Raw genomic sequence first — 16561 nt, 5'->3', positions numbered from 1 at the left:
GCTTTTATCAGAGGAACAAATCACAAGAGGGAAGCCAAACTGCCGTCCTCGAGACACACAGCCTAGACGCCGAGCGAGCACCTCAAAGAAGATAAACACTCAGGATGTTATTCGGTCATTTCAAGTTTAATGAAACTTATAACCACAATCAGCAATTTAAAAAAAAATCTCTGGATGCCAGTAACAGAACAATTGTGTGATTCGCTTTATGCAGTTTGCTTTTTCCCTTCACTTGTTCTTCATATATAGTGTATATGACAGGAAAAGTTTACACTTTGTCACCAATGTTGCCCTTTTTTTCTTTTTAGCAGAGGCAGTAAAAACACAATGACATACTCAAACATCATGTGTGAAAAAGAGGACACGATGGCTACCAGTACTGTATTTTACACATTTACATCCAAAAATCCAAAACATACTCGTTGTAATAGCTGGTCATTCACACAGAATAAATACAAATGTGACCTTTGGCACTTTGAATATTTACTTTCATTAGCAGTTTTGAACCAAAGGTTAGTAAAAACCACTGACGTAATCGTGTTTAAACCTTTAGCCATGCTGCTCGTGTGGCTGATATTTTAACTCGTGCCATCCACCTTTTGATACTCTGAGAGGGCAACAAAAAGTGACTTAGAGCTCAATCTCCCCAGATCCTAATCCCCCAGACTCCCGTTGTCCATGCCACGATGAGTCAGAGCTGATTTGACAGCACAAGGGGGTCTATGTGATATTAGGGAGGGGGTCCTAATATTGTGGCTGATTAGTGTAAATGTGTGCTAGATGGAGTTCAGCACTGATGTTAACTGCAGTTATTATAATCTGAAATAATCTACTGCTAGTACCATTAAAGCTGCATTGGGCAAAAGCCCCTCCCACCAGAGGCACACGGGTGTGTGCGCTTCATTTGGGTTAAAAACAAGACAACATTGAGTTGTGGCTTCCCACAGGACTCACACCCTTTTCTTCCAAGTCCCCTGCTTAAATCCAGTAATCTCACAGAAGTCCACCACATTCCACTTCCAACACAGAAGATTTCATTCCTCCTGTCCCTTTCCTCACTTCTCTACCCCCGTGTGTCCTGATGGCACAAAACACAACTACAGGACGTGCACGGGTCCAGTCTCTTCTCTGACTACCTGCAAGTTATAATACGCTGTAATGAACCAAAACCATATCACCTAACCCAGCTTTAAAAACCAGGATCGGTGGGAGTGATCATCTAATACTTCAATTTGCACAGATCAGATTAGTTAACAATGACCAAGACACTGAGTGCTGTAATTGCACAATCAGCTTTGCAATCAATTCAGCACCATCACTACATGAAACCTGTCAAGCACGTGTCTGATGTGCCGTTACATTATAATCATGTAAAAACAATTCCCAGGTTTAGGTGAAACAGTAAAAGGAAGCTCTCTGTCCAAAGCCCTTCTTGTGCCTTTACATTCATGCGCCTCTGTGTTGTTTCAGACTGACACATTTCCCGGTTTTTGAGCTACTTGCCCTTCTGAAGCTGGGACAAGAGCTCACATTAACTTACACAAAGCTCTGGCAGTAAAGATGCTTTCAGCCTTACCCACTCCTGCAACAGGCAAAGGCACCTGACCTCTGACCTACAAAACAAAGAGTTCATTTGTAACTGGGTGATTAAAGCTTGAGTGAAGATATCTGGATCACACAGGATTAAAAATCAGATGCTTTGTACAAGAATAATTTCCATTTACACACAAAAAGCAAGTCGAAGCATTTACACAGCGCTGCAACACACCTCAGTGTGGGTAGTGCTGCCTGACGTGACACAAAAGAATAGAAATGAGCCTCAGGCTCCAGCAGAGGGAGCTCTAAGCCTAAATCTAGGCTGTGTGGGGACATCCTGCCCAGCAACTATTCCTCTGCTCATTAGCTGAAGCTTTTCAATAAAAAAAGAGAGGCAGAGCCATTCGCTTGAAGCCAAGGTTTTCTCTCTTCAACCAGTGAGGGTAACAAAGCCTTAGCCAATCGTGTGCTCAAATGTCTGCGGGGGTGCGAAGGAAGGTGGCCTTTGCCTCTCTGTGGCAGATCACTATAAGAGCAGGAAATGAATCATTTATGTCTGCTGTGTAAAAGAGACTCAGAATGAATCTGACAGGCAAAACCAGGATCCATAAGATCCCCCCCCACACACACACACACACACACACACACACACACAGCTCAGCAGCACTTTTTACTAAACTCTTCATCAGTGGAGGGAGCTGCTGTTGTGTTGGAGTGGAGGGAAAACCTGCACACCTGCCCGATGCTGATTACTGCTAGTAAGGAGTAAGTTCCCAGCATGATTTACATCTAGGCACACAAACAAACTGCACATGGTATAAAAATAGATTTAAGGCAACACTGAAAATCCTCCCCCATGCTACTGCTGTTGGCTTAAAACGAAGCGAACTTTAGCAGATTTGTGATTTTAACCCAACAGGAGCAGTCCTCCCCGAGTACCTTTAACTCCAATGATAACCAAAATGCATCAAAATAAAAGACATAATACCACCAGGGTCCCCCCCCCCCCCCTCCCCGTGCTAAACTGTGCTGCTGAGAGACCAGCAGCACCCTCCCCACTAGAATGGCTGAAGTGGAGTGGAGGATCCATCCTCGCTATAGCCTGCAGATCACCAGCTTCTCCTCAGCACAAAGAAAGGGAGTGATGGGAGGGGCTCTGTAACCGTCCAGCCATCCAGACAGGGAGGAGTCTGTGAACGGGGTCGAGAGGTCATAGATGTCAGAGCGCGAAGAAGAGGATGAGGACCACGATTAGGATGGCGACCAGGACACCGATGGCACACCACTGTCTCCGACCTGACGGACACAGCACAGGACATCATTGCGCTACAGTGTCGCAGAGCTTAAAACGACCTTAAGCAGCATAAAATATTACAGTAAACACACCGCTCTTTTTTGGAAGAAACTCAAGTTTTTGTCAGGCTTATTTTCTTTTTCCAACTAGCTTTGTGTCTGATTGGACTATGACTGATGATTGAGAGCCGATTCAAGTACCCAGCATAATACTGAGGGACACACAGGAAATGTTTTGGCCTTTTAGCGCTTCCCCTTCCTGTTTCTTCATTTCATTTCTGTTTTTACACACTGCTGTGGTTGCTGTCACTCTTTTTGACACAAGCTGTGTTCCTCACAGTTTTGTCTGCTATAACAGACAGAACAGGGGAGATTAAATGAATGAGAAACACTCAATGCTAAACAGCATTGCAGAAACTGGAACTGGCAGATAGGCTAAACTTTGAGAGCAATGTTTCAGGGTCTACAGAGTCACAGTTAAAATGCACTTCTCACAGCCCACACTGACTGATTGAATTCATAAATCAGGCAGTGTCACTTTAACTAAATGAATGTAGAAAATATAACTGCTTGTGTGTAAACTCACTGCTGGTCATGTGAGACACTTTCTCCAGCTTCTTCAGCACAGAGTCCATGCGGGACGATGTCTGGTCCATCTCATCTCCAAAATCCCCCAACATCCTAAAAACAAAACGAGCGATACCACAAGAACTTTAACATCAGCGTCTGCACATTGTGACCTCACAAAGGCCTGGCTGCTGCAGGGATGTGGACGAGATTATAAGAGGATCAATGAAAAGTTGCCTTTGCGATTAAAAGGCATGTCATCTTAATTTGAGGCAAAACGACAGGCTTTTGAGAAAGATCAAGACCAAAAGATTTGACCTTGGTCTTGATCAAACTGGACTGCGGCTCAAGACATTTGTAGTTTCAACGAATTTTGGCGATTTGTTTTAAACATTTGGATTCATTACAGGGAGTTACAGCAGGCTTTTGATAGGACATTATTATATAAATGGACAAAGCTGTAAAACGTTTAGTGGAAGAGGTGCTTTTCGGTGATGTTGGACACACCCCAGCCTGTAATCCAGTCAGGATTTAGATCAAGTACATCAAACAAAAACCTGAACCTGGTTTAGACTGTCAGGTGTTTGTGTGTGTGTGTTCAAAACCCACAATCCTGAAGCGCTGCTTAACATGGATGTAAACACTGTGGGGCTACGAATGCATTCAGTATTCAGTCCTAACTCAGCGGTCACACATGTGACATTTTTTATAGGCATCTAAAGAAAAGAGCATATGATGACTGGGACACACCTTTATGTGTTATTGTGTTTTCTCAGCCAACTGAGGAGAAGCTCTCAAAGGTGTGCATGTGTACTCACACGGCCTGCTCATCGAGCTCGTCTCCGATCCGTCCAGACATGTCTTTGAGGACTCTGATACTGCCCGACACCAACTCCAGCTGCTCATCCTGCTCCTGCATGATCAACTACACACACACAAACACGCACCCATCACTTCAAAGGACAGACTTACATCTCTTTACTGAAGATTTTCCATAATCCTTCAACTAACCTGAACCTAATCCTAGCCTAAAGATCTTCACCCTTAGATGTAGACGCCAACACTTGTGGGGACACAAGAAAGACATACAGGCCATGAATGTGTTCCCGGTAAAGTTTAGTTACTTTTTATAGTTTGCTCTCTTTTAAATCACATTTCTGAGGAATGAAAATCGCAGAGAGAACCAAAGAACCTCCATTTGCACGTTTTCCACCCGCAGCGAGAACACAGAGCTCTGAAACATCACAAATCATTACTATTTTTTTCTTTCGTGTATTGTATTTTCTGTTCTATACCACATTTAAATGAATGTCTTTGGACATATGAGCTCTCAGGATTCATTGAGAGAACTGCCCCAACCTCCAAGACGCAGCCCCCCCAACAAGATTCACTCTTGTGTCAGAACTGACTGATTCTTTTCCGCTGCCTCTCTTTGGTCTGGATGTCATTGCTGTTTCCATACAGAAATACCAGCTTAAAACCAACACACACACACTGGTTCAGCCTCAGTCACTCACTGCTTCTGACCCACTCTTGGTACAGAATTACAGTATTGGGAATTATTGAAATCCTATTTCCCTGCTTGGTAAATCTGACCCTTTAAAAAACAAACATGTTTTTTGTGTCTCAGTGAACAGTTTGTATCGAGGGTGCTTCTTTTCAGAATCTCTACACTAACCGTTTAAAGAAAAAAAAAGTGCCACTAAATCATATCATTGAACCAAATCATACACTGCTACAAACCCCCCGCAGTGATGTCAACGCAGAGGAGACCACATCCTCGCTGAGGTAATGAAACAAAAGGTCAAACTTTTCTTTCATTAAAAAAAAAGACACGAAGAAACACTATTTCTTACTAAATACCACAACTTGACACAGGATGTGTGATCACACACTTTCATCACCAATATCAGCGCACACCGCAGGAAGTAGAAACCCACAGCTCATACTGTCTTTCACTTCACTCACAGTGTGATACTTTGCAGCACGTCTCCTTCACCTCACTGCTACGCTGCAGCAGCAATCCTTCACTGACGAGCTTATCTTTCACTCCTTCTGTGTGATCCTTTGATTAAAGCTTTCCTGTCATCTATCACATGACAAACAAACAAAATATTCTGACGGGACTTTTCATGAATCCTCGTTTTACATGTAATCATTTGTCACACAACAATATCTCCTTTAGTCCCTTCCCTTTTTTCTTCTCATGTTTCCCCCATCTGAGGCTTTTGCTTTCCTCTTTTTTGGCTCTACATCTGTTCAGTTTCAGCTGGTCTCTTACCTGCTGTTGCTCCTGCTGCTCCTGGATGTATCTGGAGTTTGCAGACACCAGATGAGCCTCCAATCCTGTTGACCTGTCCTGGCCCGATGAAGTCAGCAGAGCCTGGACAAACACAGACACGAGACTCAGCCTTTGCAGAAGATTGGGAGTGTACGTGTATGTTTGTGTGTCTGTGTGCTGTAGGAGTTTCCAGAGGAGAATTATTGTTGGAACAATAGGAGTTTGACAGTTTTTCAAAACACAAGATGGTGCAGTTATTTCTTTTCTGTGGCAGATGGAAACTGATCTGTCTGTCAGCGCTTCACGAAGCAAAAACCCAAAAAATCCTGAATAGGGGCAACAACAAACGGCTCTTTGAAATGTGTTGTTTTAAAGTTACAACAAAAGTGAGGATTTCTCAGCTAATGTAGAGCAACTTTTGCAGTAGCATTGTGCTCCATTAATATAGCTCGTGCCTTATCATTAATAGAACAAAAACAAGAAATCCTCCATGATAACGGTGTCCGTGTGAACTACAGCGAGGCTCGTTTGTGAGTTATGTAAGGTGCGGCTCGTGATGAATGAATGGGCATAAAGAACATAATAAACTGAAGTGAAGGGTCAGGTCCTCTCTCTCATAAAACACACTCCAAGGTTATTGAAAGTAAATATGAAGCTCCAGCAGCCAAAGTTAGCAGTGGACTTCATTTACTACCAGGTTCATAGAAACCTTCTTAATTTCTTCAAAGAATTAGCACACATGTAAAACCAGCACATTTGTGATATTTGGACACTGGCAAATTTTGTTTCCTGTGTGTGCCTGTTCATCCTGTTTTCAAAGTTTAAGAAACTAATAGAGTAGAAAGAAAAACAGTAAGAAAAAAACAGCAGGACCAGAAGAAGGAAGCAGAAAAATGGAATTTCATACTAAAAAAAAAAACATTTTTACACACTGAGAGAGCAGACGCCTTACATCAGTGTAACAAACTTCAGTCTTATGTTACCAAAAAGACAAATTGTGCAGACTGTTAGTAAATACACCTATGAAATCAATTTAAAAATCCTAGGTGACATTTTTCACGATTTATTTTGTGTGTTCGAAAGATTTTTTGGAGAAGTTGACCTTAGACCTTGAGGTCCAGGTCACTGAGATTTAAACTCATCTGAGATCTTTAGTAGCTGCACCTATGACATGAAGTTCAAAATCCTACATCACCTCATTCTCAAGTTATTGTATTCTCAAACCTGGGAGTTCGGGCCAAGCACCTGCTCACCCAGCGGGGTGACAATACCCCATCAGCCTCTTACGGCTGAGGGGTAAAAACTGAGGTGAGAAAGTAAACGGAAATGCAATGTAGGATTCAGACAATCACAATAGCTTAGTCATATTTCTAGGGAAGTGTAGCTCAGATTACAGGACCAGATTTTTACCTGGTCCTGTGCACGACAGGTGAAAACAGATGGTGTAGATGTAGAAGTACGCTAATTTGGAGTTCCACAATTCAGACCCTGTACCTCAAATTGCATTTTACCCAGTAGTGTGGATATATATATATATATATATATATGTTATGTGTACACAGTGTGTGTGTTTTGTTTCATGTTTACATCTTCACCAACCTGTCTGTTCTTCTTCTCTGCCTGAGCCACAGCAGAAGGGCTGGACAACTGATCCTTCATGTCCTATACAGACACACACACAAAAAGCAAAACACAAATAATTACACCTCTCATTTCGCAATTTGTCCCAATAGCAGCAGAAAAACCCTTTTAAAGGCTGCCTCAGTGCAGACATGTTCATTAATGAGATTTTCTGTGCTGCTCCAAAATTGCTGTCAGGCAAATCGAAATGTCAGGAAGTCTTTTGTTCCTTCACAGCGGAGCTCTTCTGTTTGGCTCCGGTGACTCAGTTCTCCAGGCCTATTTTAAGAATGCCACCTTTGCCGTTAAGTCGTGTTAAAAACTGACTCATGTTTTCCATTGTGCCTACAGCTTGGACACTGATTTAAATTCATTAAAAGTCAGGAGCTCAACAGCTGCAGCGCGGTTAAATATGTCGACAGGTAGAAATAAACTGTGTATGTGGTTACAATAGAAACAGGGAAAATGAATAAATAAGTGTTGCTCGGCTTTGGGAGCTGCTGCTTTGACTAATGTTTGACTTTGCCTCTACTTTATTGGTAACACTGGAGCTGCAAAGACACAGCGGAGGCCTTCCAGGGAAGCAGCTGTCTGCGCTCCATCAAGAACACTTGTAGCTACTGGAAACCGATTTCAAAATAAAACATTATACCCTCAGTGTAGGGCTAAAGCTTGTTAATTAAAATCAAATAAGAATAGCTTGTTTTTAATTATTATTATAATACTAGATGAAAAATATTATTTTGAAAAAGGCTTCTGATGGATCTGGGAGTACGACGACTTCTGAACCATTTATGAGATAAGGTCTAGATCACCTGACGCCAAGTAGTTTTTGGAAAACCCCACTGAATGATTACTCAGTGTGTTCAAAATAATAAGTGTTTGTTAGTCACACTGTGTTTGTGTGTAAATATGCTGCAGAAGATTAGAGCACAACTTATGAGTCATCAAAGCAAAGAAAATACTGGTAAATGTAGTTTCTCATTTTCATTTAGATTAAGGGCTTTATGTTTAGGCAAGAGTGAACAATACTCTGAAATTACAAAAATTTGGACAGTAAAGTACATTGCTCAAAAAAATTAAAGGAACACTTAAAACACAGATCTCAACGAGAAAAAGAAAAAACTTGCTGGATGTGGGTTTATACTGATACTGGGTATCATGTTAGGAATGAAAGGACGCCCCATCGTTTGATGGAAATAAAAATTATCAACCTTCAAAGGGCTGAATTCAAAGACGTTCTGACAAACCATCACTAACCCACCAGCAAACCGATCATGCGGAACGACGTTACAGGCAGCGTAATGTTCTCCTTGGCTTCTCCAGACTCCTTCACGTCTGTCACGTGTACTCAGGGTGAAACGCACAGGGTGCCAGTGGTGGAGTTGCCAGTTCTGGTCTTTTAAGGCAAATGCCAATCAGGCTCCACAGTGCTGGGCAGAGAGCACAGGACCCAGTAGACCACATCCTGCACCAGGCCACCCTCATGATTGTTTGGTCAGAGATATTCACACCAGTAGCCTGTTGGAGGTCATTGGAAGCTCTGGCAGTGATAATCCTGTCCCTCCTTGCACAAAGGAGCAGATACTGGTTCTGCTAATGTGTTACGGACCTTCTACATCCCTGTCCAACTCTCCTAGAGTAACTGCCTGTTTCCTGGACACCACGTCTCCACCATGTTCGTCAAACTGTGCTGGGAGACAGCAGAACATCTGGCAATGGCTCATATTAATGTACCATCCTGGAGGAGCTGGACTATCCTCTGCAGTGTCCAGGCTCACCTCATACTTCCAGTAATGACACTGACCGTTAAAAAATCTCAGCGTCCTCCACCTCCAGTCCTGTTTTGGGGGTTGTTTCATTGTTGCCCCTCTAGTGCAGCTGTTGTTAACTTCATGAACATCAAAGCAGCTGAAACTGATTAACAACCCCGCTGCTACTTAACTGACCAGATCAATATCCCACAAGTTTAAATGACTTGATGCTGTGCTCTAATTAAAGTGTTCCTTTCGTTTTTGTGAGCAGTGTAACATGTTGGATACTAAATGTTTTGTATTCAAGGGTAAATACAGAGAGATTTTTGACAAAACTCCAGATTATCATGTTTAAGCAGATATCACTTTATCAGGTACACCTTTGAGACTTAAAGCAACCGTATCAAATAGCTCTGCTATAAATTAAGAAGAGGACAACTATGTTGTTTCATCTACAATTTGTCATCTGCAATGTTTTATTCATGTCATTCACAAATGTTTATTGAGCACACAACAAAAAACAACAAAAAAAAGACCACAGGACTTGATGTCTGAATATATAAGAGTGTGGAAACAGGACAAAAATGAATTCAGGTTGAAGTTACCTGGACAGACTTCCTGGTTCGCTCCACAAAATCTTTCCTCTCCTGAAGTTCATTATCACCCAGTCTGAACTTCCCTGGATTTGACTCCACGATGCCTGAACCAGTCAAGGACCCATCAACAAAACGGCTCAATCAGTGCTACACCTCTTACAAGAGTGATACATGATACTTAACGCAAACCTTGTGGAGAATTTCACAAATGCAAAGATGGCACCAAAATCAGATGTGACGGCTGATTCATACATGAATGTTCAGGTGACCACTGTCGAGAGACAGTTTTGGTATGACTGCTGTGCAATTACACCTGCTTCTAGAAGGACTTGTGTTATGGTGCTGACCAGGTATTGCATTAAATTTCAGGTATTCTGACAACCTCTTGACTCCCTGGATTCATTTCACACTTATTAATCCGCCTCCATCAGTGACGACAAAAACCCCATAAGAAGTTCAGGCATTTAATAAAAGCTTGCCTTCTCTTCTTTTCCATCAGCAGTGTTTCCTGATATGTTCCTAAGTGCTGACAGCGACTTTTCAAATACTTCTATGGTAAATTATTATGTAACTAAAATGGTTTCAGTTTAGGAGATCAATCTGATTAAACAGGACGAAAACAGGAAGACAGTGTGCACAAAGAGCCTGTTTGTTTTAAAAATACTGCTCATCATATGATGACAGTGGCATTGTGGGGCATTGGGAAGCCATTTGTTCATGCTTCAAGGATACTGATGGTTTCACTGAGGTCCTCTAGGTCCCAGTCTATGGCCCTCAGACAGTTTCTCAGTTCGTTGGCGCTCCAGTCTAGTTCATCTCGACTCACCTGAAACAAACAGATGGAAACTCAAATAAACCTGCAAATACTTTTTAAACACATTTCACACTGAATGACGCGACTTAATCTTAAAAGACATCCACTGCCTGAAGCAGTACATTAAAAGAAATGCAGTATAAATGTTAGAGACATCCCTAAAAAACATTTTACATATTTGTATCATCAACAGATGTTTTGCAAGTTGGATAATATGGTGACTTCTTTTTTATCCCAGTGGTTCCCAAATGGTGTGCCCACTCCAGGTATGGCTTTATATTGATTCTCAACCAAACATTTTCACTATAACTGCATAAAAATTAACGAATAGCATTTATATTTACTATATTACTACAGTGTTTCATTTGCTGAGGCGACTTAACTAATGCTTACACAGTGCCAAACAAGCTAAACAGGAACTTGTAATATCCTCCCAGAGAGATGCTTTGCCTACTTTTAAAGAGCACAGGATCTAACGCTTAGTCACCAGGTATATTTGTTTGATTGGGTTAAAGTGTCTTATATAACCTGGATGGATGAATAGCAATATAGTAGTTTAGCTGAAGGTAAAACAGAAATACTGTGGTTGAACTTTTGTTCAGTCTGCCTTGTGCACAAAGAGTTTGAGGACGACTGTTGTAGTGCCTGCAGATTCTAGTTAAAATTACATTTAACCCTCCTGTTATGTTGGCTTCCAGGAACACCAATTATGCTCCTGGGTTAATTTGACCCAGGGCAAATTTACTCATCCAAAGGTGTCGGAAACACTGGCATTGATTATTTTACAATTTTCTTTTTACAATTTTCTTTTTGGCCAGAGGGGCCGATGGCGCGATATGGCAGCCTCGCTTCTGTCAGTCTGCTCCAGGGCAGCTGTGGCTACAACTGTAGCTGCCTCCACCAGTGTGTGAATGTGAGAGTGAATGAATAGTGGAATTGTAAAGCACTTTGAGGGCCCCGAAAAGCGCTATCTAAATGCAATCCATTATTATTATTATTATTCTTTTATAATTTTGATTTTTTTTTGTTTTCTGAAGTGATGCAGATGACATGTGACATCTCTTCTGTTCTGGGTCAATCTGACCCGCAACATAACAGGAGGGTTAAAATGCTAAAAAACAAACAAAAAAAACTACTACTTCGAAAAAACTTTAAAAAACAAAAACAGAGAAAACATTTTCATAGTCGAATCAATAAGAATGAGTAATAATTTTATTCCGCAGAAATAAAGTGGGTTAAAGGCAGGGGTTTAAAGGTTATTTTAATGCAATACTTGTCCAAACATTTATGGAAAAAAATTGGACATGTGCATACCAGTTCCCCTTAATTCCTATGAAATATTTAAGTGTCCAAGATACCTTAAGGCCCTGCAAAACTTTGGGCAGTATACACATCCTATTAAAAACACCGCAAGAAAATAAACCTCACACAAACAGCAGTGAATTAGATGCCATGATAACTCGATAAACGCGGGATTATTTCCAGTTACAATATTTAAAACTATAATGAACACCCGATGACCCTGAAAAGTTGTGTGCCATCCTGGCAGCATGTTTGTACCACGTGAGTCAGCCCATGAGGCTCACCTGTGTCCCCTCCTGCAACAGCTCCTCCCATCTATCAAACAGGCCCCGAGCTCGAGACAGGGCCTTCTGCACCTCCCTGAACAAAAACACACAACAGGAACATTATCAGCGCGGAAAATCATAGCCAGTTGACTTCGCCCTTTAATCATTTAAAGTACAGGGGTGTTTTCCGAACTGAGCACTGCAGCTACGCCCCTCGGTTAACCAAAACAAACCCCAGTTCCCATGCTTCCTAACTTCGCAACGACTTTAAAGTGCCTGACCACAGCCAGTCCCACAGCTGGCCCGGTGTTTTCACTGACAGCCAAGTGGGGTGTGGGTAGAAACGGATTTCAGTGAGTGCTGAGTGCGTCGCTCTGATTTAAAAAAACAAACTCACTGAGCCCCTCTGCGCAGCTGCTACAGTAGCACTAATGCTAACTAGCTAGAGCTAGCCGCTGGGCTAACTTCTCTGATATAACTTTGCTTTGAGGGGAAAAATAGAAACACCCCCGCGTAACTAACACTTAACGCGCTAAAAGCTGTAGTTAGTTTAGAACAACGTGAGCTTTCACGTCTCATTTAGTTTTCATTTCTCACCCCTTCACAACGAAAAATGGGTCTTCTATCGACATGTTGTTTCCTTCCTCTTCACACCTAGCGCATGCGCACGTCACTGGTAGCGCACAGACGTAAAAAAGACGGGGAGGGGAGGTGGAGAGTTGGGGGTGGTATGGTAGTTATATAACTCAGCTCAGTAACAGCTATGCAGGCGCTGTCCGAGCCTCTATTTGCTGGGACTTCGTCACAAGCATAAACACAAAGAACAAGAATAAAATAGTTATAAACAAACAGGTAGATAAAACAGGTATGGGAGCTGGACATAGTATATATTATTTGATTGATTCAAGTACAAAGTGCAGACCATGTACTGCAGATTTGGAAAAGGTAATGGAAAATTCTGTGAGCAACAGGGGCAAAGTCCATCTGATGATGACAGCAGTTTCATGGAAAGTGCTTTCGCCAACCTCAGTGTGGAAATCTGATCTAGGCTGATGTGTCATTGGACACTATGGAGGTCCTATTAGAAATTAATTTGACACAATCCATGAAAATGGTGAAAGAAAAAAAGGGATAATAGCAGGGTGTTGCTAGGGGAGAGAAAAAAAGCATGCTCGGCAAATCCTCCACAGCCGTGTTTGCATTCCTCCGTCCTGTCCCACCCATTTGTCTCTATTCCTGTGGGCTTTTCTCAAGCCCACCCTGTCCTGCCCAGCTCCTTCCTTCCTTCCTGTCGTCATCCTGCACTCCCCCAATTCCTCCCATCCTGTCCTGAGAAAATTCACAGCTATAGCTATAAATGTCCCGTCTTCTGTTCCAGGTTCTCTCAGTCCAATGGAGCACGTTTGGAATGTGGCGGCACGGCTGATTCCCATCATTGTCGGCTTGCCAATGACAAATCTGCAAATCTGACAAACTGTGTGATGCTATCGTGTTGATACGCAACAAAATCTGTGAAGAATGTTTGCAACACTTTGTTGAACTCGTGGTGACTGTTCTTATTTAAAAGACTAAACTCTTATTTTAGTACAGCTGAAAACTACCAAGCTGATCAAACGAGGAGTAAATTTGCCCAGTCAAGTGTCTGAAGCATCATCAGTGGAGGGTGTGAGGAGCTTTCAAAGCTCACCAGATTTTTTTTTCAATAAAAAAGTGTGTTTTTTCCCCCCGTGTTTGGGAAACATGGTGTACTACTCCTTTTTAAAAAACACTGAAATCTGGCTCTTCTAGGTGTCATTTAATAAGGACCAGTGAGGCATCCTGTTCTCGTCTAGATGAAACTGTAGTATGAAATCTTATTTCCCCCCTTGTGGAATAGACTTCATTTCTTTGTTTTGAAGATTTGATTTGATTCTGAAAGGTCAGAAAATAGTCTCTTCTTATCGTCCATTTTCCGACTGCAATCAATTGCACAAACGTCGAAGCTTAAAGATACAAGTAATTGTATCTTTAATCACAACATTTTTTAGTCATGCTTACATAGTTGGAAAAGGGGGTTTTCTGATTATCAGTATGCCTTTTAACTTGATGACCTCCCACTAGCTGTGGGAGGTCATCAGCCATGTGTCACTGGAACACAGGAGTGGTTGTAGACAGCGGGCCTATGTACACATAGATATTCCACCGAGGATCATAAACACATTGAAACAGAATTTCAATGGAATACGATCACTGATTCTGATTCCAGTAATAACTACTCATCATCTACAATATTTCTGACCAGTTTCACATCATATTAGGTAAAGATCTTCTCTTTTAAAACCAGGGTTCTTTGTAAGTGACCCCAAGTTTTTGAGGGGTAATAGCACCGAGTCAACATTTACACACAAGTCACAAGTTGTGACTTGTGTGTAAATGTTGACAAGTGCCGCTGTTGTGTTCGCATAGCCGGTACTATCCCAGGCTTTCAGTTAGCGTGTCATAAATGTGATGTCATAAAAGCTTATCTAGATTTACAAATTCCACAAACAAATAGAGAGGTAACCATCGCACATGTAAACACACACACACAAGAAAGAAGAACCAAAGTTTGAATGCCTTTATTATCCAAAAAGCTTTCATTTTCATCGTTTGGAAAACTGTCTCCCTCTGTTGCATTTAGAAGCCCTGCTCTTTGTTTATGTGTGCGTCATATGTAAACACATTTCTGGACCATCATTAGGCAGACAAATGTTTGAGCCCCTGCCACACAGTTAGTGATTATACAGTACAACACAGTCACAAACTTTTCACAAATATGCTTTCAAACTAGTTGTAGTCTGTACAGTTTCATGTCCACCATCCTTCGACGTTCTGTATGAATAAGAGGAAAATACCTTCAAAAACCCCTTTGATAAAAAAAAAAAACTGATACGAGGACACGTTTCTGATTCTTACAAATTCCATTCGTTCTGTCACTCGATCTGTCGCCGTTGCTTCAGTACTGTCCAGCTCAGCTGAAGGCAGATCTGCCTTTGATGGAAACCTTGACTCATTTTACCCTAACACTGTGATGTAGCAGGAAAATCTTCTTTACCGGAACAAAACAAGATCTGAACTCAACCAAATCATGCCGGTATAAAAAAGGAAACTGGCTCAGAGTCAACAAGCAGGAGAAAACAGTCAGAGAAGCGAGTCTAAATATAGAAGTCTGACCCATTCCTTTGTGGTGCCTTTAAGTGCTCCCAGTAAGAATGACCTAATGCAACTTCCTGCTGCTGATAAGTGTGTTCGCACTTCCTCGCAGACCGAGGTGATTTATTTAAACCACTTGTTTTTGATGAGGCACTGATTTAAAGTCAAGGATGCTGGAACCACAGGGTGTTTGCAGCTTTTGGTTACAAAATTAACAAAAATAAAAAGTAAAAAATGATTGCTTGGTTATCACACAGTTAATCATTTGTCAAGAATCAGAGCCAAGTGTAAATCAGCTCTATTGAGAAACTGCATCTGCTTTTCAAAGCTAATACTGCAGGACTGACAGCTGTCTAAACGTCTGCCATTTATCCACTGGCTCGTGAGAAAGCAGGTATTATTGCAGATTTTGTTGCATTGTTACGAACACTAGCACAAAGAAAAGGAAGTGCAGTTACACAGAAGACTGCAAGAGTACTTATAACTGTGTGTTTTGCTTTATTTTTTTTTATTTTGTGTGTGTTGTTTTCAGTGTCTCATGGGAAGCGCATGATGGGAAGTGACAGTACATGTGAGTCTCACAAGAAATGTGTAGCTCAGAAGGAGATGTGCTAATCTATAGAAGCTTTCCTACTGAAACAGCCAAAAGCAGTTCACAACAGAGATGCTGGGACTGGAAAAAGGAAACACCTGAGTGTACGACTGTTGCATGTGACTATAAGAATCAATTCAGATTTATTTTCCGCTTCCCATATGGAAAAGAAATAGAAAAAACTTATAAAAGACTTGCATAAGATGTGGCCTACTTCATATACTGAATCATATCAGGCTTATATGGTTTACTCATGAAAGTGGCCACTTTCTCATTACTTTCATATATTGTTTTAGGAAGTATCCAAAACATACAAGTTTCATTTATATAATTTTTCAAGGGATCTTATATCTGTTTTCACTCTTGTATGCTTTTCATACAAGTTTCACATAAGACAGATACAAACTTTATAAGATTTATTTATATCTTTTCCTAAAGTAATTACTTTGTTTACCCGGAGGAAATGTTCAATCAAAGTTGCACTCAAATAAAAATAGAGTTTGTAAAGCTGCAACCTAATAAGTAGAGTGTGTGTGTGCTTTTGGATTTACAGCAGGTACAGCAGGTTTCTCAGCAGGTCTTAAAATCAGGTAAAGACAGACAGACAAACTGATCATCAGCAAGTGTGAGCAACTAAGAAAAAGCAGAGGTTTTGAAAGTTTGCTGATCTGGAGCATTTGGGTGTGTGATAACACAACGCCGAGGAGGAAAAACCTCTACGATGGAATTAAAGAAGAAGTTGCTGCCCATCAGCTTGGGATGGGTTATG

The 16561-nt window shown here is 41.4% G+C and overlaps 1 protein-coding gene across 1 annotated transcript; it reads right to left on the bottom strand.

Moving 5' to 3' along the window:
* Nucleotides 1-107: 107 nt before the first annotated feature.
* On the bottom strand, nucleotides 108-12748 carry stx10 (syntaxin 10). The gene is made up of 9 exons (XM_084932145.1): nucleotides 12627-12748; nucleotides 12048-12123; nucleotides 10380-10473; nucleotides 9657-9751; nucleotides 7277-7339; nucleotides 5678-5779; nucleotides 4215-4321; nucleotides 3416-3510; nucleotides 108-2832 (listed from the first exon to the last, which is right to left on the bottom strand). The coding sequence occupies exons 1-9, from the start codon at nucleotides 12659-12661 to the stop codon at nucleotides 2756-2758; spliced, it is 744 nt and encodes a 247-aa protein (XP_084788271.1). The 5' UTR covers nucleotides 12662-12748; the 3' UTR covers nucleotides 108-2755.
* Nucleotides 12749-16561: the final 3813 nt, after the last annotated feature.

Source organism: Perissodus microlepis, chromosome 6, assembly GCF_051167445.1.
Source record: "Perissodus microlepis isolate ML-2025 ecotype Zambia chromosome 6, ASM5116744v1, whole genome shotgun sequence".
NCBI classification, from domain to species: domain Eukaryota; kingdom Metazoa; phylum Chordata; class Actinopteri; order Cichliformes; family Cichlidae; genus Perissodus; species Perissodus microlepis.
The sequence above is the reverse complement of the archived record's forward strand: the minus strand, read 5'-3'. Positions and strand labels throughout refer to the sequence as shown.